This window comes from Buteo buteo, chromosome 3 (genome assembly GCF_964188355.1).
Source record: "Buteo buteo chromosome 3, bButBut1.hap1.1, whole genome shotgun sequence".
NCBI classification, from domain to species: Eukaryota; Metazoa; Chordata; class Aves; order Accipitriformes; family Accipitridae; genus Buteo; species Buteo buteo.
Window position 1 is genome coordinate 65,786,798 of NC_134173.1, and position 21,409 is coordinate 65,808,206.

General features: G+C 44.7%; 1 protein-coding gene across 8 annotated transcripts; it reads left to right on the top strand.

The window, feature by feature from the left end:
- Nucleotides 1-58: 58 nt before the first annotated feature.
- On the top strand, nt 59-12,046 carry NTAQ1 (N-terminal glutamine amidase 1). 8 transcript variants are annotated; one of them, XM_075023912.1, is made up of 8 exons: nt 59-277; nt 641-740; nt 1,323-1,373; nt 2,809-2,904; nt 3,098-3,246; nt 3,577-3,701; nt 5,496-5,544; nt 11,751-12,046. In XM_075023912.1, exons 1-8 carry the CDS (start codon nt 96-98, stop codon nt 11,770-11,772), a joined length of 774 nt encoding a protein of 257 aa, XP_074880013.1. In that variant the 5' UTR covers nt 59-95; the 3' UTR covers nt 11,773-12,046. The 8 variants fall into 8 exon arrangements, with proteins under 8 accessions (XP_074880013.1, XP_074880012.1, XP_074880014.1 ...); XM_075023911.1 differs by lacking the exon at nt 5,496-5,544 and having other exon boundaries at nt 79-277; XM_075023917.1 differs by lacking the exons at nt 59-277; nt 5,496-5,544 and adding an exon at nt 390-487.
- The last annotated feature ends 9,363 nt before the right edge of the window (nt 12,047-21,409 follow it).

Sequence of the window (21,409 nt, forward strand, 5' to 3'; positions counted from 1 at the left end):
ACCCTCCCGCCCGCCGGTCCGCCGCGCTTCCCCCACCCCCGGCACAGCTCCTGGTGGCAGTTCCCGGGGTAAAAGCGCCCTGAGGCTGAGCCGGGATGGCGGTCCCGCCGCGCGGCCGCGTTTCCTCGGGGAAGGCGCAGCCGGCGGCTCCCGCCGCGCCCAGCACTTCCTGCGCCGCCCTCGCCCCCCCGCCGAGGCCGGCGATGGCGCGGCCGGCGGCCGCCTACGAAGCGGCGGTGCCGCCCCGCCCCGCCTGCGCCTACACCAGCTGCTACTGGTAAGGGCCGACGGGGGACGGCGCAGGCGGGAGCCGTGAGGCGGCCGACATCCCCCCCCCCCCCCCCCCTTTCCCCCCGCCGTGAGGCGGCCGACATTTCCCCCTTCCCTCCCCCCCCGCCGCCGTGAGGCGCTGGGTCAGCGAGAGCCGTTAGCGGCGATGGGGCGCGGTGCCGGCCTGCGGCTGGGCTCGGAGGCCGGTTTTAAGCAGGTGCGGGACCCGGAGAGGCTCCGGCTGCAAACGGAGCTCACGCTGGGGGGCTTCCCAGCAGGTATCGCCTCTCGGCTGGCTTCTGGTCTCTGGAAATGAAGTTGGGGAGGCGAGGAGGGGGGGGAAGAAATAATCAGTTCTTGTGTTTTACAGCGAAGAAAATGTTTGGAAGCTTTGTGACTACATCAGGAGTCAGCATCAATACCCTTTAGAAGAATTCTATGCGGTTTTCATCTCCAACGAGAGGAGGATGGTGAGTCAATGAGATGGGATCCGAATGCAGCTGCGGAGAGGTTCAGGCCTTCAGACCGCAGCCCCGTGTAGGGGAGACGTGGTCCCGGGCCTTTAGACCACAGCCCAGCGTAGGTGAGACATGGGCCAGGCCTCTTAACCACAGTCCAACACAGCTATCCGTGAGCTGTGGGACATGGTCCCAGGCCTTTAGGCCACAGGCTGACGTAGGTGGGACACGGTCCAAAACCCTCTTGTAGCTCGCTTTGGCTCAGAGGTGTGCAAACCACACCAGGTGAGATCTTTTAGTTATCTGGTGCATTCAGGACCATGGGAAGGGGCATGACGTCCCTGTGAGCTGTGGGGGTAATTATTCCCTGTAATCTGTCAGTTTAGGAGACTGACTATATTATGTGGTCCGGAATAGTATCTCCAACTTCATGTTCCTGAAAGATAGAAGCTAGAGAAAATTTTCTGACTGGCACACAGATGTAGGCTGATGAGGTGGATAAGTTAGCAAAGAACTAACCAGTTAACCTGAAATTAATCCATGTTAGTCTGAAAGTTTTTATTCACTTAAGATTTATTCACTTAAAACTTTCAGATTCCACTCTGGAAGCAGAAATCAGGACACGGAGATGAGCCTGTTGTCTGGGTAAAGCATTCTGTTCTCTCTCAGTAATTTCAAGTGCATGCTTCTGTGGTTGATAGCTGCAGGATCAGACATGGGTAGCGTCAGCCATCTTTACAGTAACAAACTGTTCCATCTGAACATAAAGAAACACTTTTTTACTGTGAGAGTGATGGAGCACTGGAGCAGGTTGCCTAGGAAGGTTGTGGAGTCTCCATCCTTGGAGATATTTAGAAGCTGTCTGGACACAGTCCTGGTCAGTTGGCCCTAGGTGTCCCTGCTTGAGCAGAGGGGTTGGACCAGGTGACCTGCAGACGTCCCTTCCAACCTCAACCATTCTGTAGTTTTGTAGTACTATCTACTATTCTATTACAACATATTTATTAAGAGCCTAAAGCTGGTGCTCCCTTTTACCATTTGTAGTAAATTAACAGCGAGACAGCCAGTAAAATCTACAGGTGACAAACCTTAACATTGGTAAGAGTACATAACAGATTTGTGAAAATTATCTGGATATTGTTGAGGCTACCAGCTTTGTTGAGTTTTAAGTAGATGTCTGTGCTTGTAAGAAGTAGATGGATAAAAATATCCACGTAGGCCTGACAGAGGGTAGAAAAATATAAACATTATATGTATTCAGGTGTCAGCAATTAAACAGGCCCATAAATGGCTGCTTTGGAGTGTCATTTGATCAATAAATGTAGGTCAGTGGATCGTAGGATATGTAAAGCTTGTAGTTAGTTTTTCTAATCCTCTGTAACAGATTCTTCTAAATATTGTGGCATGGAGTTGTATGTGTGTATTGGTCTGGCAAAATAGCTTGCCCAAGATCTTTTTCATTCCAGTCCCTTTGTGGTTTTGTTTAATATTGAAAGTGTCAAAAGACAGTGCTTGAACTTTTTTTGCGAGTGAATTTAATGTAAGCTTTAGTAAGCTGTTAGCAGCTACCTTCAATTTAATTTTGGAAAAGAGCAGTGTACGTACCTGGCACCTAACATAAGTAACTCCAATTTCTGCAAACCTCCACCACACCTATGTTTCTTACACGTTAAGAAATAAAACTGCATCTCAGAACCTAAGTGTCAAGACAAAATAGTTAGCTTGAAAAATGTGATACAGTACCCACAGGTGTTTTTTCGAAGTTTCAAAAGCTACTACAAGAATTTGTCTGACTCTTATGGTCCTCTTGATCTGAGCTGTTTGCTGCTTTTTCAGTTGCATGCTGTTTTTTCAGCTGCTTCTGGCAGCTAAACACTTGGCACTCAAATTCACAGACCACGTTACTGCAACAGGTACAACGTCTCTTATTGAAAAAGATTACTAGATAATTTTGATGTTAATCTATCATCATACATTGTTGTGAGCTTTTATTTAGGACTGGGTCTAAGCCAAAAATGCTTACTGCACTCAACTTTTGTGGTTTGGTGTGGGATATGAAAGAGATTTGTTGTTTTCTTAGGAGCAGCGTACACTTCAGTTTAGCTGTCCAAGCTTAAATGAAAGGAGGCTGCAAAGGAATGGGGAGATCACCAAGGTTTCTTCAAAAGCACGATGGGTGAGACAGGCATTAGGAAATCTCTCTCCTGGTGCCAAAAATGTTACAGGTTTAACCTCTTGAAGGCCAGAAAGCAGGATTTAGAGAAAGGGATCTGTAGCTTCTGCTTTTAGGAAGCATTCCCCCCCCCCCCCGCATTTGCCAATTTCTCATTAACAGCTGTTTAACTAATGGCAATTACCCTTCTTCCCAGGACTACCATGTTATTCTACTTCATGTTTCCAGTGGGAAGCAGAACTTCATTTATGATCTTGACACAGTGTTGCCGTTTCCGTGTCCTTTTGATGTGTACAGTGTGGAGGCCTTTAGGTTGGATGACAACCTTCATCCAGAATTTCGCAGGTGACGATGTAAAAGATAAAGACCATGAAAGTTATTTCATGAAATCGAAGTTCTCTTTGTCAATGCATAGTGACAGAATTTTTTTGCTGTACACCAGTAAAATAAACATACTGCATTATTTTTCTAAAGCTCTTAACCTTAGTCATAAAAAGCCCTTTTCTTTCCTACTGTAGTTTCTTGTTAACCAATTAACTGCTTGGCATGATATTGCTGATTTTTGTATTTAATGAAATTAATACTCCTTGATGGGAGAAAGGGGCTCTTGTTCTAAGTAACTAATGCAGTACTGTATACACGCATCTTTTGATACAATTTTGCATTATTATTTAGGAAAATCAGAATGGTTCGAGCAGATTTGTACTTGAAGACATTTGCTTCAGATAGATCTCATATGAAGGATGCAAATGGGAAATGGCAGAAACCTCCCCCTTCATACCCTTGCATTGAAACTGCAGGTAAGCTGCCGGAGCTCCTTTTTCCTGCTTAGAGTGTTGAATGACGTAGTCCAAGATGCACACAAGAAATAAATATGCTTCCATAACATGTCTGGAAGCACATTCAGCTAGCTTATTATTTCATATGGGAAAAAAATAGGGCTATGAAGCATTTGGCACTTCCTTTTCTGAATATCTAAAGTCTAGCATGCCTCCTGGCATTTACCGTTATCAAACATTAATTACTGATCTTCATAAACTGAGCAGAGATCGAGAGGTAAGTAATACTTTTCTCTCGTTACGGCAGGGAACTGAAGCAAAGAGGCCAAATAATTTGCTTAGGGCCACAAAAGTGAATTTTTAACACAGTGATTGTACCACACTTTAGCTGGCAGGTCCCATCCTGCCAGAGCAGGTTATTTTGACAGGAGGAAGTTTTCAGGCTCTGCTCAGTGTGCTGGGTTTGCCTGCACGAGATGTTTGAGGTTTTTCTACCAGGTGAATGAACCTGAGGGCACTTTAAGGCAAACTGGCAAGTCAGCAGATTTTTCCCCAAGCCTTTAAGCCTCTTTAAGTGATCGTCTAGGTAATAGCCTCTGGGCCAAGCAGAGAAGTAAAGACTTGCCATCTCTTCTACTCTGTAGAACCACTTAAACCACTCTTATCACACAGCATTTCAGCTTATTCTAATCATGTGCTTGGCAAGCTGGCTAACATTCACCATGTGTTTGTTTGTTCTTTCATTTTCTTCCCAGATGGAGAAAAGTGTGGTGAAGTCTTGCTTTGAAAGAGTTTTCATGTTATTGCTCCGCGTGTTTGGTTTTGTTGCTTTTTTAATAAGGCAGTACTGCTATGTATTTACGTTAGAGAAGGCAGGGTCAAAGAAACATGTTGTGTGCTTAGGTCCAAGTTTATTGTGGGTTTAAGTTTCTGGGAAGTTAATTCTCAATCTCTGCTTTGGCTTCTAAGGAAGCTTGGTGTTTCATGCTAGAGTAGAAATGAATTATGAATGTGGGCAGGAGCACAGATGTGGTCTTCATTGTGAAGCTTTAGTTGTTTTCTAGACAATCCAGGTTATGAAGCACCTTAAATTGTATGTCTTGGTCCTCATCTCTAATAAAGCTTTATGCAAAGGTAGCGTAGTGAGTGGAGAATGCCCGAGCTGCAATTCACGGTTCACTGTTAGCTGGAGCCCCCTAGGAGCTAAGGACTTTTTGCCTATGCCTATTGTTGTGATAGTTTAGAGCTAATGAAAGTGTGAGGAATATAGATCAGGCCAGACCAGGAAGGTGAAAAAATTCTACTCAAGAGTAGAAAACATTACTTGTGGATAGTAAGTTACAGAATGACTCAGTTGCAGATGTGTACATGTACCTCCAGCTACAGTGAATGACTCCATAGCTGCAAACCCTGTAACTCTCCCCTTACCTGTCTTGCTTGGCCAAGCTTTACCTTACTGATAAGCAGCAGCCACATGGTCTCAACCAACCTCTAGATTGTCTCTGTGATGTTGGTAGTTAGTGAAAGATACATAGATCTTAATTCCTCTTATGCTTTATTTCTTTGCTCTGTACCTTGCCATGCTGAAAGAAACATCCATAGGTCATCCAGTCCAACACCTGCTCAAAACAGGGGTTCCTTAGGGCTCCGTCCAGTCTAGTCTTGAACACCTCCAGGAATGGAGATTCCACCACCTTTCTAGGCAATCTGTTCCAATATTTGACCACTGTCATGGTAAAAATAAAAAAATCCTAGTATGTAACCAGAATTTCCCATGTTCCAGCTTGCTTTTTTTGCTTCTTGTCCTGTTGTCAGGCTCCTCCAAGAAGGCTCTGGCTCCATCTTCTTTCTGTCCTCTGATCAGGTAGGTGTAGACAGCAGAAAGGTCTCCCCTTTGTCTTGTCTGTTCAAGACTGAACAAGCCCAGTTCTCTCAGCCTCTCCTTGAATATCATGTTCTCTTGCCCCAAACAACTTGATGTTCCTCTTCTGGGCTCACTCCAGTATGTCAGTGTTTTGGGGTTTGGGTTGGGGTTTTTTTGTTTGGGTTTTTTTGTTTGGTTGGTTGGTTTTATACTGAGGAGCTCCAAACTGGACACAGTATTCCAGCTTTGTGCTGATGTGCTCTGGTCTCCTGGTCAGTTGGCTGAATGTTGCGGATCAAATAAACTGGTTACGCTGCACCCACTGAAGGTGGAAAGTCATTCACTAGGTATCTTCAAGATCGGGGTCAGAACAGGAATAGATTGTGTCAGATCTAGGATGTCTAGTTCAAGTTGTCTTTCCTTCAGTACCAGTTTCTCCAGCTTTATTTTTTTGTCTTCCCTGTATTCACTTGAGATATAATGATGGGTGCTTCAATGTACACAGTGCTGTAAGTCAGTGAGGAGTCTGGGTTTAACTGTTGTGGAACAAGCATGTGCTTTAACTTTTAGCTGAATCCAAGTGCTGTGCTTCAGTGATGCAGTTCTGTAGGTGAGCATGTGTCCTGCAGGCCAACATACAGGTTTAGAAAGCATTGCTGTCAACAAGTGGAACTGGCAATTCTCTTCTTCTAGAGACTGGTAAAGTAATGTCTCAGCACAGTTTTATCAGGCATAAAGGCACCTTATTTTAAACTTGATGGAAAACTGGGTGGCAGACCTTTTGTTATCATAAAAGAGCCTAGGGTATTAATGTTCAAGTCCATGCCAAATTCCATTGCAGATAACTGTTTTCTCCCTGCTGTTTCACTTAGATAGAGTGCTTTGCTTTCCATGTTAATTTGTGTTTGCATAAGATTAAATTGCTTATGTATTTCATGTTAGAGGTGACTGCAATGTAATGGCTGACAGAACTGACCACATATTATTTTAGTATCAATTTATTTGAGGCACATTTAGATCAGAGCATTATCGTTATAATAATAATAATAATTGTTATTCTTTTGCTGTCTTTTAGAGTAGCCAAATTCCTAAGTTCTTGAGAAGATGATTACAAAATCATACAAGGATTTTATATTACTTCTCTTTGCTGTATGTCTTCTTTGGTGTTAAACAAATGTTTGAAGACTGAAAAAATACAATAAAAATGTGTCAGTCTTTAATGTATGAGCATTGTGCTGTTAAAAAGAAATGTGCCCGTGAACTCTTGGTATTTAAAGATAATCGGCACTCCAGTGCTATTGTATTGATACAATTTGCTATGTGTTAAAGCATATTAGTTATATTTATATACACTGCTCTTCTTATCCCACTTGGTTTTAAAGCTTTTAGTAAACTTAAAAAGACAAGAATGTTTGCTGTTGGTACTAAAATATTGCCTCTTCCAGAGCAGAGCAGCTGTTAAGCCTGAATATAGCACTTTGGAAAAGGAAATTCTGTAGTATCGAAATCAGATGTAAGCTAAATAGGACCATTGGTAGGGCAATGTAATTTCCCAATGTGGAGCTAGGACAGGATACTGGGCAGTGATCCTTTTTTGTGAAGTATACCAGGAAATGTTTAATGACCATGAAATTCCTTTTGGAATTGAATCGAGGAATCTCCGTCAGTAACCAATTAAGCATTTTTTTTTCCTACTACTAACTCAAAAGGAATAATTCTTAAACTGTATTTGTGCTGCTCATGGGGTTGCAAAATAAACCTTCTAAAATAAGCTTATCTTGAGTCATAAATTCCAGTCCATGATTAAAAAAATTGAAGGTGGAACTAGGTGATTTTTTTTTTTTAAAAGAACTGTAGCAGCATTTTTTTAAAAACCAAACAATCCCAAACCAACCAACTAAAAAAAACCTCAGGCTCCTCAATATCTCATCAGAACTCATGTGCTAAGGGTTAGCCTTTTGCAACTGGCCTGCTCTAGCCATTTCCCAGAGCTAGGCCCCTATTTTTCTTATTGGCATTACTCTGGCCTCTGTTCTGCTCTGCTGCCATGCATGCCAAGAGAAGCTGGCTAACCTAACTGGGTGCACGGTGCTTTCTCACGCAGCCCTATCCTCAAAGCAGCTCTGTTGGAATAAGCATACCTGAGCTGCAGCAGATTCCCCTGGTCCTACCTGGTTGGCAGTGGCCTCCCATTGAAGGAAAACAGGGGTGAGTCTGGTATTCTGTTCAAATAATAAAAATTAAGAAGATACAATTTGGGACACAGAGTCATCGTTCTGGGGCTGGCAAGCCCAGGCTGAGGTTTTCTTTTAAGTCTTCTCTCCACAAATTAATGTGGTCTGATTCTGCTTAGTTTGAGTCCTGATGAGATCAGCCCTCCTTACTACAAGTCTATGTAAGAATCACAGCTTGCACAGTGCATTTCAAAATTACTCAGAACAGATGGTCTTATGGCTTATATACAACTGTTAGCATCAGCTCTAACACTGAAAAGCATAGGTTTGAATTTCAGTTTTCCCTAGGCATTTGGTAGCATACTGGCAGGATTGATTTGTAAAGGCTTTTTGGTTCTTTGTATTATTATTAAAATCCCTGGTAGTCATAAATGATGGGGGTTTACTTGTTTGGTTTTTTGTTTTGAAGAGCATGAGTAGGACAGCTGAGAAATTCTGGAGGCACTGTGTATGACACATCTATGTAACAGGTGAGCTACTAGACAGAGGCCAGGCAGATGTCTGCAGTTTCTTTCTGTATCTCATTTCTGAGATGGTGGTAGGATCCTAGTGAAAGCAAAAGGAAGCACTGATACAGATACAAGTAGCTCATATGCACTTCATGGCAACTTCTGTTCCTCTCATGTGAGAATAAAACTCCGGTCTGTCAAGTTAGGTCCTTACTTCATGAGCTTTTGTGGAAGTAAAGAATCAAGTCGGGATAGAGCCAATAAAAGTACATCTAAGGATAGAAGTATTTAAATTCTGCGAGTGGCTTATTGAAATTACACCTCATTCTGGGAAAGATAGTTTAAGGTGACCAGCTTTGTTTTACACCCAGATGGACTAGGATGGTTTGCACAGTCAGTTAAGTCTCAGCTGTGGGGACAGCACCCTCCAGCTGAGTGTGGTAACGGCCTTTTTGACTCTGCCTGCAGCAACACTTCTGTCCCTGCTGAGGCAAGGGAGGGGGATCTGAAGAGAGCTGTAAACACCTACGCAAGTCTCTGAAGAGCCCATCTTTCTAAGTATTTTAGGTGCCCCCAAGGTTAGGCAGCAACAGAGCTGATCTTGGAGGCTTTGTTTCAGACTTGCTCACCTCCAGCAGCCCTTGGGCAGCTGTCACTATGTAGAGTCAGTCCAAGGTCTGTGAGCCAGGCTGAGGCTTGGCTGAAACATTGCTTTCTAACTACTGTTGGCAGAAGCCACAAGTATCATGGCTAGCGATGCCATCTGATAGCGCGTGGCCTTTTACTTTGTCCCTGCTTGTGGCAAAAGTGTCAGACTTGATGAAAAAAATAAAATTATGCAAGAATCCCAGAATGCACCAGCTAGGTCTCATTTAGAGTGTGCGTGCGCAACGAAGTGGGTTTGGTCAAAGAGGAAGGTTAGCTCTGAGCGTGCAAGCTAGTATAATAGCCACAACACCTGAGGAGGACTACAAATGTAATGTAAATTTTAAAAAAATTAATTCTGCTGCTCTTGACCTTGTATGAATATTATATAAAGCATGCTCTTCCTTGCTTTTGTGGATAAATCCTCTCTCTTTGTCAACTGTAGCATCCAGATGTCTCTCTTGTAAATTCTGCTGTTTGTTACTCTTCATCTGCTTCAGAAAAAGAACTTTGTGGTGTTCTCATGCATTTTTGCAGAGCTATCTCCTAAAGCTGCAAGGTCTAACACAACATGCATGGCATTCAGATACAGCACATGAGTAAGAAGAGTGGCATAGAGAGACTGTTAACCTCCTCAGTTGGGAAAGGTCTCACTGTTTTTTCCTATGGATAGCTCTCATACTGCTTCAGTGCCATCTACTGACGGGTTCTTAGACCATCCGCTCTTCACAGGAATGTTCTTGTTTGCTTTGTTAGAACAATTTTTCATTTCATTAAGCTTCTCTGATGGACTGTGCTATGCTCTGCCACAATCCTGAATTTAAGAGAATATTTCACTTCCTCCAGACATTGTGACAGCCAGCCAACTTCCAAGTTGCTAACATCAGCAGCTGTGTTTGTAACTCTACTGGAACAATCCCCTTTGGGCTTCTTTACCATTCACAGAACAGTTTTATGAAATTATTCTGCTATGCTCAGTGCACATAAAGCAGGGGACTATTTGTCTTTCAAATCTTAAACTCTATGAAGAATCACATTAATTTTAAAACAAAAGTATCTGGGAGGAAAAGACAAGTTGGGAATTGGAAAACAGGCTTACCAGTCTACCAGCAAGTAAGAGCCGTTATCCACTACTAATTGTTCTTGCACTACAACAGCAAATTGCTGGGCTTGTGCTATTTTAAATCCCCACATGGTCAGGCAGAAGTTGGCCCTGTTCTGCCAGACTCACTTCAGCAGTAGGAGGATGCTTGGCTGAACATAAGGATTTTCAACATGCAGAGCCCAAACAGGTTAACAAGAAAAGAGTTTGGGGCCACACCTCAGAAGTGGTGAGAGCTGGGATTATGCAAATCACAAAGCTGTGTCTTAGTGTAGATGTGGTGCAAATAGAGGGCTTCGGGGGCTGGATTATGGCTGGGACTCCTGGGTCTGGGATTCCCGAACATTGTCTTCCCTTCCTCGCTTAGGCTGTCCATAATGGTAAGCCTAATTACACAAGCTTTTTGCAGCTGAAGCAAATTCCATCCTATGGATTTTCTAATCCATTCATTAGAGCCTACTCTTGTTTCGTTCTTAATCCTTAAATGCGCACATGAATCATCCATGTTAAAATAAATACTTAAATAAAGCAGGAAAGCTATAACAGTAAATCCAATGGCTCTCCCACTCTGTTCTTTAAACTCATTCTCTTCCAGTTTTCTTTTAATGGGCATTTAAAAAGATTATTTGCGCATATCGTCAGTGAGAACATAAAACAAGCCCACGGATGTTTGCAGTCAGAGCTGAATAGGCTGAGGAATCGGAAACCTCTGATCAGCATGGGTCTGAGTCAGCAAAGCTTGTACTAGGCCAGCTCCAGAAAAGGGATGTATAAGGCACCTAAAGCCAAAACTGCGCACCAGCACTTCTCACTGAGCTTACTGGGATCCGCAAACAGGACAGAATGGTTTCTCCCTCTCCTGCGGGAGTCAGAGCAGATGAAACTCCTGGCAAAGAGCAGTCATGCTTACTTTTATCTTGAAACTATGGCAGTTAACCTTTTCCCCCTCTGACTTCATTCGGTGGTTCAGGATTCAAAAAAAGTGGTTTCCCCCAGCCAAGGTTTGTGCCCTTCTTTGCCTGAGCATCCCTCTAGGCTACGGGCTGGATTACGTCAGATATTTCCTCCGGTCTGCATATTCTGGCATTGCAGTTGCAGTGAGCTGGTGTACAGCAAGGACAAAGTTCAGGGCTGGAGGGAAAGCAAATACTGTAGCCTGGGGAGTAACAAATGGTAGGTTTGCCCAGGGGCTGATCACTTCTGAGAGACACTAAGTAACTTTCAATTCTGACTGCTGCTTTGATCCAGTTCCTCTGTAGTCAGTGCAAAAGTTGACTCACTTGACTTTGGTTCAGAACTTAATGGTGGAATAATATCTCCCCTGCTTTTGAGTAATCAGATTGGTGTGAATGCAGGAAGACCACAAGCACCTGTTGCATTGCAGTTCTCTGTTGGTTGTTATTTGCACTCCAGTTCTCTGACACTACTTGACCCTTCTAGGCTGCTGTTGCAGGCAAAAATCGTACTCTTTCCTGTGCATACTGGTTTCTAATGACTAAGGATGCTTACTGATCTAGTGATGTGATTATTGCCATGGGCAGAGAGAGGGATCAGGGCAAAAGCAACATTTCATAGACTGGAAATAGATGTTTTCGTAGCACCATACAATTTGCAGAATCTTGCTGGACTGCTGCTCTGCAAGTGCGCAGTGCTCTTCACTATTTTGAACTGAACTATCAAAGAGGGTTTTTCAGGCATTTTCTTGATAGATGTATATGTGTGCTACAGAAGCTGCATCAGGAACTTAAATATTTCCCTTTTCTGGTCCTTTTTCAGACTCCAAGATGAACTTGGATGAATTCATCAGTATGAATCCCAAAGTGGGATGGGGCTCAGTATTCCCCCTTCCAGACTTTGTGCATCGATTTGGCAGACAGACTGATTACAGCTATTCCTTGGAAGGACAGTGAAGTGAACAAAGGTCTCCCTGCTTCTGTTTTGAGTGGGTGTGGTTTGTTTTGCTGCTCTTACATTGTATTTATAGTTTACATTTCTGTACATGGAATAAGTATTTGGGCAAATAGAATATGCAATCAGAAATATCATGAACTGAATAAAAACTTTTATTTTGATTATGTAAGAATGAACTTGGTTTTTAATATGTCAAATCAAATGCAGACATCCCACCGAAAGCATATTACTTTTCCATCTACTGTGCCCAAATTGAAAAGAGCATTTACATGCTGTCAAACAGCTTTGGGAAAAATATATGCATAAAATACTGAACAATGTAGCTCAAATTGTTAAATGTCACCACATTTTAGAAGTGAGATACAGTATATTTTCTTTAAGCTATAATTTGTATCACTTACATAAACAGATAGTGCATCTCAGTTTAGTCACTAACTTTATCAGTTAGGCTTATTTAGCAGAAGCCTGAAGGCCAGAGCCACAAAGGGAACATAGATTTAGTATTACAGTCTTGAACTCCCAAGCACAATGTAAAACCAGGTATCTAGGTTTCTGTGCTGTACAAGGGGAGAATTAAATGCCTGCCATTTCAGTTAAACTGTTCTAGTGCTGACAGTTGCTGGAAGATGCAGTTGCTTTTACTTCTTAGGCTGGCTGTGCATTCTCACCTGCCCCCATGTGCTTGCACTTGGCATTTGTCTGGCCCTATGGTAATCCAGGGTAGGAAGCTAAACGAACAGAAAGAAGTAACGCTGGGGTTTTTTTTCTGCCTCTTAGCTCCTTGAACTGGCTTGCCATGAGGTCAGACAGCTGCTCCTGCTGGTATAAGAAAATCAGCAGGAACATATGGTTTGGGGGGAAGGGAATAAGAAAGCCTCCCCCATACAGGGTCGCTTACTGCTGAATTTCCTTAGAGGTGATATCAAGCTGCATCCTTGCTGGGGAACCCAGGAAAGCCATAATGTTGATTAGGGGTTTGGAGCAAAGTCTCCCATGTCTTAGAGGAGTGCCCTAAACACGGGATTACAGAAATAGGCCAAGATGGGGTATTTAATTCTCTGGTTTTGGACCTGTTCTACTTTACATACTAGCATATCATAGAATCACAGACTGGTAGAATAATTCAGGTTAGAAGGGTCAGGCCGTCTCTAGTCCAATCTCCTGTTCAAATCAGGTCAGACCAGGCTGCTCAGGGCTTTATCCAGTCAGGCCTTGGAAACCTACTGGGATTGAGACTGCAATAAACATTTGTGATGGACTCCAGTCTTGGTGAGGAAAAGCACAGTAATGTTTTTAAGTATTAAGGGATCATTTTACTTGTAAGTACAGAAAAATATAAAAACTTCAATGATACACCCATGTAAAAGGTCTGATTTATCAGTGTTTGGATGAAATGGCAGCTCTTTCTGCATGACGCTGATGTGGCAGACATGCTTTGAATGAGTGAAGACGTTGTTAGTTACTATTTTTGAGTGATATCAAGACTGGTTGTGAATGTACACATCAGCAGAAATTTGCCTGCTCAGCTCTGTATAGATGCTAACCCTGTGCCCAGGGTGTTGCGTGCACTGCCCAGGTTAGACAATAGCAGAACTGAGAATTTAAAGATCCACGTTTTAGATGAACGAGTTCTGTAAGCACTTTTTATCCTTCAAGTAAGTGGTTGAATGGCATACACACAGAGTTCCTGTGCATTGCTTAACAGACCCTTTAAACTGTTGCAGAACATTAGGTTCTCCTCCCTCCCTACTTGAGTATGTCATTTGATTTAAGTATGAGCTGCCATCCCCAGCTGGTTTCTGGTGCCTAAAATCTGTGACACAGTCTCTTTAGTGAGGCTCAGGCACAAGAATTTGCCTGGTTTAATCTAGCTTCAGGATTGAGGCTGTTAAGAAGGAGAACAGTCACAACCATTATTCAGAATACACAAGTTTAAAAAAAAATCAGTGCGAAGACACAGTCCTTTTTCTCGCTAATCATTCTGAACAGATGCTTAATTTTAAATGTAGCAGGCTGTGTGTGTGTGATGATAGCTTTTCTATAATTAACAGTCTTTTTGTAGCTCTTATAAAAAGTTGTCATTCCAGAGGAATAGGTAAAAGCCAGAGAATGATTTCTTTCAGTGCTCAGGATGTCAATACTGTGGTGCTGTCTCTGTAGCCCTTCAAGCCTGGTGGCATTTTCATCACCATTTCGGAAGGTGTGCTATCAGACAGAATTCAGGAATACACCAAGTGCTCATTTAGGGCCCCAAATACAAGGAGGAGCTACTTGCTTCACCATAATTACCAGAGACCAGCCCTTTTTCTAATGGCGATTAGCCCTGGTGTCCCATCAGAGGGACTAAGTGAATTCCCTCCCCTCTTTGCTGCTTTCTCTCTCCAATTAACCCTTGTCGTGACTGTTTCAGGGAACTTGCTGTGTTTAACCTTTATGCTGTCACCTCAGACTGATGCGTGAGGTGGCCCCACCAGTGTGGTTTATTCACTGAGCACCACAGTAAGCTGCAGACAGAAAAGCAAAGTTTGTTGAGAGCCACTTTGCTGAGTGCTTGCAGAAGCAGCACGTGTCAGAAGTACAAGCAAAGAACTGCCACTGTAAAGCTGATGGCTGGGAGGCAACTTCACTGCCAGACATCACTAATTATCAGCTCTGTGATCACTGATGTTTTAAATACCTAAGATTCAACCACCTTTATACCACTGGCATGCATATGTATGGAGTACACCATATGGCAGAACACAACTCGGTCCTCGGGTACACCCACCCAACCAAAGTGGTGCTCTAGGGAGAGCCTCGCTTCTTGATGCAGGGGAGCTGGGCTCATGCTACTATGAGATATGCAGTAACATGAAAGCTTTGACATCACTGCAGGGCTGATTTGCTGGGGTGCACCGGCACAGCAGGATCAGTATGTGCTCACCTGTACTCTGTGCTGTCGATAGCCCTTGAAACTTTTAATCTTCCCTGTGTCCAGGTGATGTACTGATGTGTCCAGCACAAAGATGTGCTGCTTATTCACTTTCTGTACAATGATTTCTTAGTGCAGCATAGCTTTCCATTCCCTTTCAGCCTTCTTTACCTTGTCCTTTCCCGCAGTGAAGTCTTTCTGTTGTCCAGTTATTACAGTATTGATGTGCTGAGAGCCCCTAAGTGGTAGCTTTTTGGACAGGGTCACCCATGAGTCGGGCATTGAACAAAGCGAGCAGAAACCTCCCTGTCCTCAGGTCAGTTACTCACAATCCCACAGTCTTCCAGCTTCTGTATTCTGTTGGTCACTGGAAATTCTCCAACACTTTTACTTCTAGACATCGTAGGGCAAGACCCTGATAGCCTTATACTCATAATGGGGGGACATCCTATCTCACAGGTAGTTCCTCTTGCCTCCATCAGGCTACTGATACAGTAAGCTGCAGCATGAGATAGGACACCCACGTCTCTCCTGCCTTCTTCTCTTCTTTGCTGCTGCTTTTTAGTTGAGAATATAGTTTACGTGATAACTAACCTCTTTTATTTGCCTGTTTGGGGCTTTAGAAAAAAAATGCTGGTTTTTTTTGGCACGCATTTTCTTGGTCAGCACATTTTTGCAAACTTAATACATGACCAAGTCTGTCTTGAGAAAATTCCATTTCTCAGTTGGCCAGCAGAGAGAGCAGTCAGCATTCAGTGGACGTGTGGGTTGGGATGCTTGGCCAGAGGCGCTCTCCTGCACGCTCAGCCCTGCCAGTAGCTGTTACAGCTCAAAAATAATAATTCTGACAGCAGCACAGAGGCGATCCGTATCTTGCAAGGTTGTGGCTAATGGGTTACGTATTGCCCTTGACTGCCTGAGTCTCTAATGTCAGTGCAAGTCCTTCCTGTGCACCAAGGGCTATAGGCCAGCATCATCAAGCCACCTACCAATTTTGGGGGATCTGTTCAACATTCACAATCCCTACAGAAATGGGTGTGTGACACCTTAGAATATTGGACTAATTGCTTCGATATCAATTTATGGACTTCAGAAGCTAAATTTATGAACTTGGGATGCTGCAATCTGATGTGTGCTATTAAAGAGGCAGGGAGGCACCAGGGTGCATTTGTATGAATCAGATTCCAGGATGAGAGTCCCGGTCAGGGCATTTTGATCTGCGTGGCCTCCTCTTCTCACCCCCCCATTGTCTAACCAGAGCTTCGTGTGTGCTCTGAAGCACTGTTGCTCTCCAAACATCTGTAAAATGGCCATCTCTGGAGTCTGCTTTTCTTTTGTTAGAATGACTTTGGTCCAAATTTTCTCTTTTTTCATAGTTTTTTCCCCCATCTTTTCAGCAAACATGGGTTGTAGACTGAATGACCTGAGAAAGCTGTACCAGGGGATAGGAAGGAGGTGTGAAAATCCCACCGTGTCCCTGCAGTAGTCACAGTTAGGTGCCATGAGGTGCCTTGCAGAACCATTACCGAGACACCGTCCATGACCCAGGTGGTGGTTGTGCCATGCAGCTGGCACGAGCCGCACTGGCGGAGGGGAGGGCCTGCAGAACATCATGGCACACATCACCCAGCTGAGCAGATAGCTCCAGGTTTGGTGGGGTTACCCTCCTATGACACTTTGGATTCGCAGGCTTGGAGAATCTCATCTCCTCTCGAGGTGAAACCCGTCTGGGTGTCTGTCTCTCTTCAGGTAATTAACTAAGAAATTTGAGGGAGGAAATGCTGGTCATTTTCTTCTCCCTTCTGGCTTCCTCCTTATGCAGGAGTTGGCCCAGTTGAGGCCAAGGTTAATGAAGCATACCCAGAGAGTGAGTGTCTGGAGACATCTTCTCAGGTTTACTCAGCAGCTGCGTGTACCCCTCCCCATGGAGCTCAGCTCTCGGTGAAGGTTTTTGTTTGTGATTGTGGAGTCAGAAGCGAAGCACTCCATACGAATGCAGCCTTTCAACAAGTTAAGTGCAGCTGCAGTAGTGGTTCTGGAAAATCTCTCCAGTTTGACCTAAGATAAACAAATATGGTTGCTTAAGTATCCTCAGTGTTTCCTTATACTTACAGTAGGAAATACCTTGGATATTGAGGGCAGCTAAAACAAATCTTTCTTAGCTATCTAAGGCCTCCGGCAAGTCCCTGAGTTTCTGAGTGAGCTAAGCCACTTCCTAGGCATGAGGCATACCAAGTTTCATTTTGTAGCCATAAAAATAAGCATTCAAAGGACCTGAGCTGTGAACTGTCACTTACAAGGTCCGAGTGAAGCGACATTATTCACCTGAAGCTCATTTTGAGTGTCTGGCGCTGGTGCAGAGGAAGATGAACAGGGTGTTTCTGATGAGCTGGATTCCTGACATTATATTACTTAAAAGCAGGAAATGCTCATTTGGCCTGGTTCAGTGTCATACCAGCCTTCCCATGCAAGGCTATATCTGGAACCCAAACACTGCAATAAGGCAGGAATCATTATATGTTATTTTTTTTAAACGGCCTACACAGTAAGAAGATGGTAGTTATCTCAGCCTTCCCTTCTTTTTAGTATGCAATTGTGGCAGCGTGCTTCCCACCGTCTCAGCTTGGCTGCTGAAATGGCAGCGCACCAGCTCCATGCTTGGAGCCATCCCGAGAAAATGTTCTGCTGCGGCTTTTAACCATTTAGCTGTAAAGCTCCCTCTGCTTCCACTGTTTCTAACTGCTGGGGTGAAGCAAGGGTTTCCAGTCCTTGTTTACAGCCAGTGTAATCAGTTTGGCTATTTATACTGTACTCATCACAGAGCACTTTGCTGTATGAAATGGTCACAGTTATATTTATACCATTGCAAAAACAAAGTCATCACAAATCGAGGAGGCGACATTCAGAGTATTTTTTCCTCACTACGTGAGCTGCTTCTTCAGCAATTCAAACTTTTATTGGGCAAAGTCACACTCCTAGGAAGAAAATTCAGCCTGCTGTAAGTCAGGAATCCCACCAGTGTTTTTCTGCACTTGTGTTTTTGTCTTGTGTGAAGTAAATGTGACTATTTAGTCAAGTAGCTTCTACCAGCTGCTACCTCAGTATGAATATGCAGCGCTGCCAGCAAAGTCCATAGAGTGGTCTTAGTACAGCTGAAAGCAGAGTTTGATCTGCTCTGCCAGAGGTACTAAAAATACCTTTAAATATGCTAAGGTATGTGTCTGGCCAGGAGTTGTTTTCAAATGCATGGTTCCATGGAGTTGCTACAAAGTAAACGGAGCCCAACCAGCTCTGTCCTGAGATGCAGAATAACCAGTGCTGGGAATGGCTGTGGGGGTCCAGCCTCTCTCCTGGCTGGGGGACATGGGCACAGTGCTCCCCCCACCTTGTTCCCAGCAGCAGGTTGGGAAGAAGGGATTTGGAGGGGATTTGCAGTGCCCTACCTGCCGTATTTGTCAGAGGTGTTTTCCTGGGAAGATTGTTTCCTTAATCCTCATTCTCATTTAACTTATTTGATAATTGTTAAATAAAAAAAAACCAGGTTGGGCGTTTTTCAGATCTGAAAGTGAGGGGCTTCGTTCCCTGCAGAGAAGACCCACGCACAGTCCCACCAGCCGCCGCTCTCCAGCCTCTCCAAGCTCACACTGTGCCCGGAGGTCGGATCCGTGCACAGAGGCAAAGCCCCAGCCTCCTCCGAGCCGCTGCCAAGGGCTACGTGAGCAGGGGCGAAGCACTCGCTCTCCCTGACGGCTGCAGAGCCCAAGGGAAATCTTTCTGCCGATTCTCTCTGTGGCCTCACTGCTTTGAACCGCTGCAGAAATCCACGGCTGTGGAAGGGCTCAGCCCAGCCCTGGCCACATGGGTGCAGGTCCCCAGCCCTTGCCAGGGACTGTGATGTCTCCGCTGCTGGATTCCTGCAGGGGCAATGCAGGTGGTGGAGGTGGCAGGACATTACCACCCCACTCAGGATGCTTGCTGGGTTCACAGAAATGCTCAGAAATGGGGATTATTTGTGCTCATTCAATGAGCAAATGCCCTGGCTTAGCAGGTGGGGTCCGTGGCAAAAACCCACACGTGGAGCTTGTCCAGCGTTGAGGACATCTGAGGCCCGGCATGTGACCAAACCACACGTGTGCGGTCCAAAAGAGGCGTTACCATCTTCTCTGTCACTTGGTCTCATCTGAGATGGCATCGTTATATGTCGCAGTAAGGTCCTCTGCCCTGCCTGCACAATGCAGTAGAGCCTGCTCCGAGATAACATTATAACTGCTCGCTGCTGCTTAATGATGTTTGGAGAATGATCTATGGAGCTTCAGTGGTACGGCCGTTAGCATGGCTGGATTAGCAAGTGGAAGCTTTGTTTCGAGCTTTCTGTAATAAAATACTGCTGTGCTGTGGCACACAGGCTAGCTAGGGTTTCACCCGCAACTTAAGAAAATGAGGGCAAAGGGTGATTAAATATTAAGTGGGATGCAAGATCCCAGCTGATGCAGTTCATCTGGTAACCTGAGGATGGGCTGGAGGTAAAAGTAGCTTCCTGAGATACCTGAGAGGGTACTACAGCAACCCATCCTGGCCAGCAAGAGGAGCTTTGGGGTTCGTCCATCAGTTTCCAATGCCAAGAGACCTCAGGGGTAATGTGTGCTTATGGATAGGGACCAAAATGAGGACCCTTGGAATATCTGTATCTTTTTCTATTCAGATTTCCACCTCCTCCATAAATCAAACACTATTTCTGGCTGCGTTAGACTGCCAAGCAGGCTACACTTACATCAGGCAGAATATATTAATGAAAAAAAGAAAAGAGGTTTGTGATTAATGCAGAAACATTCCTTCCCCACCACACCATAAGCCATGTCCTAAAGTCTCTCCTTCAAGCAAAGCTGCTGCTGACAAAATTATTGACCTTCCTTACACTACAGAGCAAGGCTTCTGAAAGACAGCTTTTATTAATTGTGTGTCTGTGTGTCCTCACACATGTCTTTGTGCCTCTCTGTGCATACGTATATAGAAGGATTCTTTCACAGTAGCATGTTTTGCAGTGGGTGTCAGCTCCCATGCTTGCTGAGCTCACCTCAGCATTAGCAATGAGTGGCATTAAATTATATCCTCACAGCTCCCGTCACCTTGGCTGCTGCTACCTGGCTAGGTGAAAGGGCTGTGACGGCTCCTGCTCCGCTCCGTCCCTCGCTGGCATGAGCACGGGCAAGTAAATCTGGATAAATCAAGGCCCTTTCCTTTCTGAGGCTCTTGGGCCACCAGTTTACCACGCTTCTAGTGATTCTAACTCCCGTTGTCCCCCCATCCCATACCCCTTGGGAACATTTAAAGATGGGGGGTTTTTTTCGATATAAGCTGTGCCAAGGCTTGGTTCCTTTAGGAGGATGCACTGGCAGTGGAAACATTGACAACTGTACAGGCAAATATTGTATTGCTTAAAAAAGTTTATTTAGATTGCTCCATTGCGGGGGGAGTTGGTTGGTTGTTGGGTTTTTTTTTTTTTCTTTTTGGATGGTGCTGAAGACGCCATAAAATTAGCTACAGTATTATTCCAGTTATTTGTACGCTTCATATTCATGCACCTTCAAAATTAAAAGCAACCATGATAAAATGAAGCAAATAAACAGTCCTGCAGAGGACCTAATCGCTTTCCTCCATGCTCCCAGCAGCCACCGAAGCCAGCGGGGTCCCAGGAGGGCAGGAGCGGCAGAGCCCAGGCTAAGCAGCGTGGAGGATCCTTGGGAAGGCTTTGTTGCTCTGCCATGGGGATATTAATGTTTCTGGCCAGCTGACAGCATGTGTGGCGAGTGTAAACATTTGGCTCCAGCAAAGAGTTGCAGACGAGGGAGGCAAGTTGTGCATGAGATAAGCAGGGTCCTTGTGATAGTGCCCAGCTGAGCAAGGGCTGTCTCCGGTGGATGTCAGCAGGACCAGGCGTGAGGGCCCGCAGCACTCTCGGGGAGAAGCGGGCACGGGCAGAGGGAGATGCAGCCGTCGGTGGGAGGACAGTGGTTTTGCAGGGGAGCAGGGCACTTGCCCGGTGCCTCTGCAGCCTCCTGGGGCTCCCAGCTTAGGTGGGTTGAGAAAAACCTTGAAAATATACTACTGGGGACACGTTAGGGGTCTGAAGAAAGAGCTTAGAAGCAGTATTGAAGATGCTTGCAGTACTGCTTTTGATCATGGTGTGTTTCGCATCCAAACAGCAGCCATTTTGCAGGGGGCAGAGGGAATAAGTGGGTAAAGAACACACAGACCTCTGCTTTCCAGCTCTTTCCAAGCAGACCAGCAGTCCGCACTAGTTCAGGTTTAATTGACAATCTGGGTTCATTGCAACAGTGTTTTAAAACTCGGGTCTTACCCTGTATGTCAGCAGACAGAACAGTACCGCTGTGCTGCTGCCTGGGGTCAGCAAGCCTTCAGGCTCTTACTTTCCTGAAGGGCCGAGTGGGGAATTTTGCATCTTTGCAGTCTCTCATTCAAATAAAAAACTTTGTAAATATTAAAAAAAGACCTTGAGGCCTTAGGCAGCCTGAGGAGAAGGGGCGTAAGGTGCTGTTACACCCAGGGGTGTTACAAACCTGCTCTGCCTGGCTCCATATGCCGGAGGGTGGGT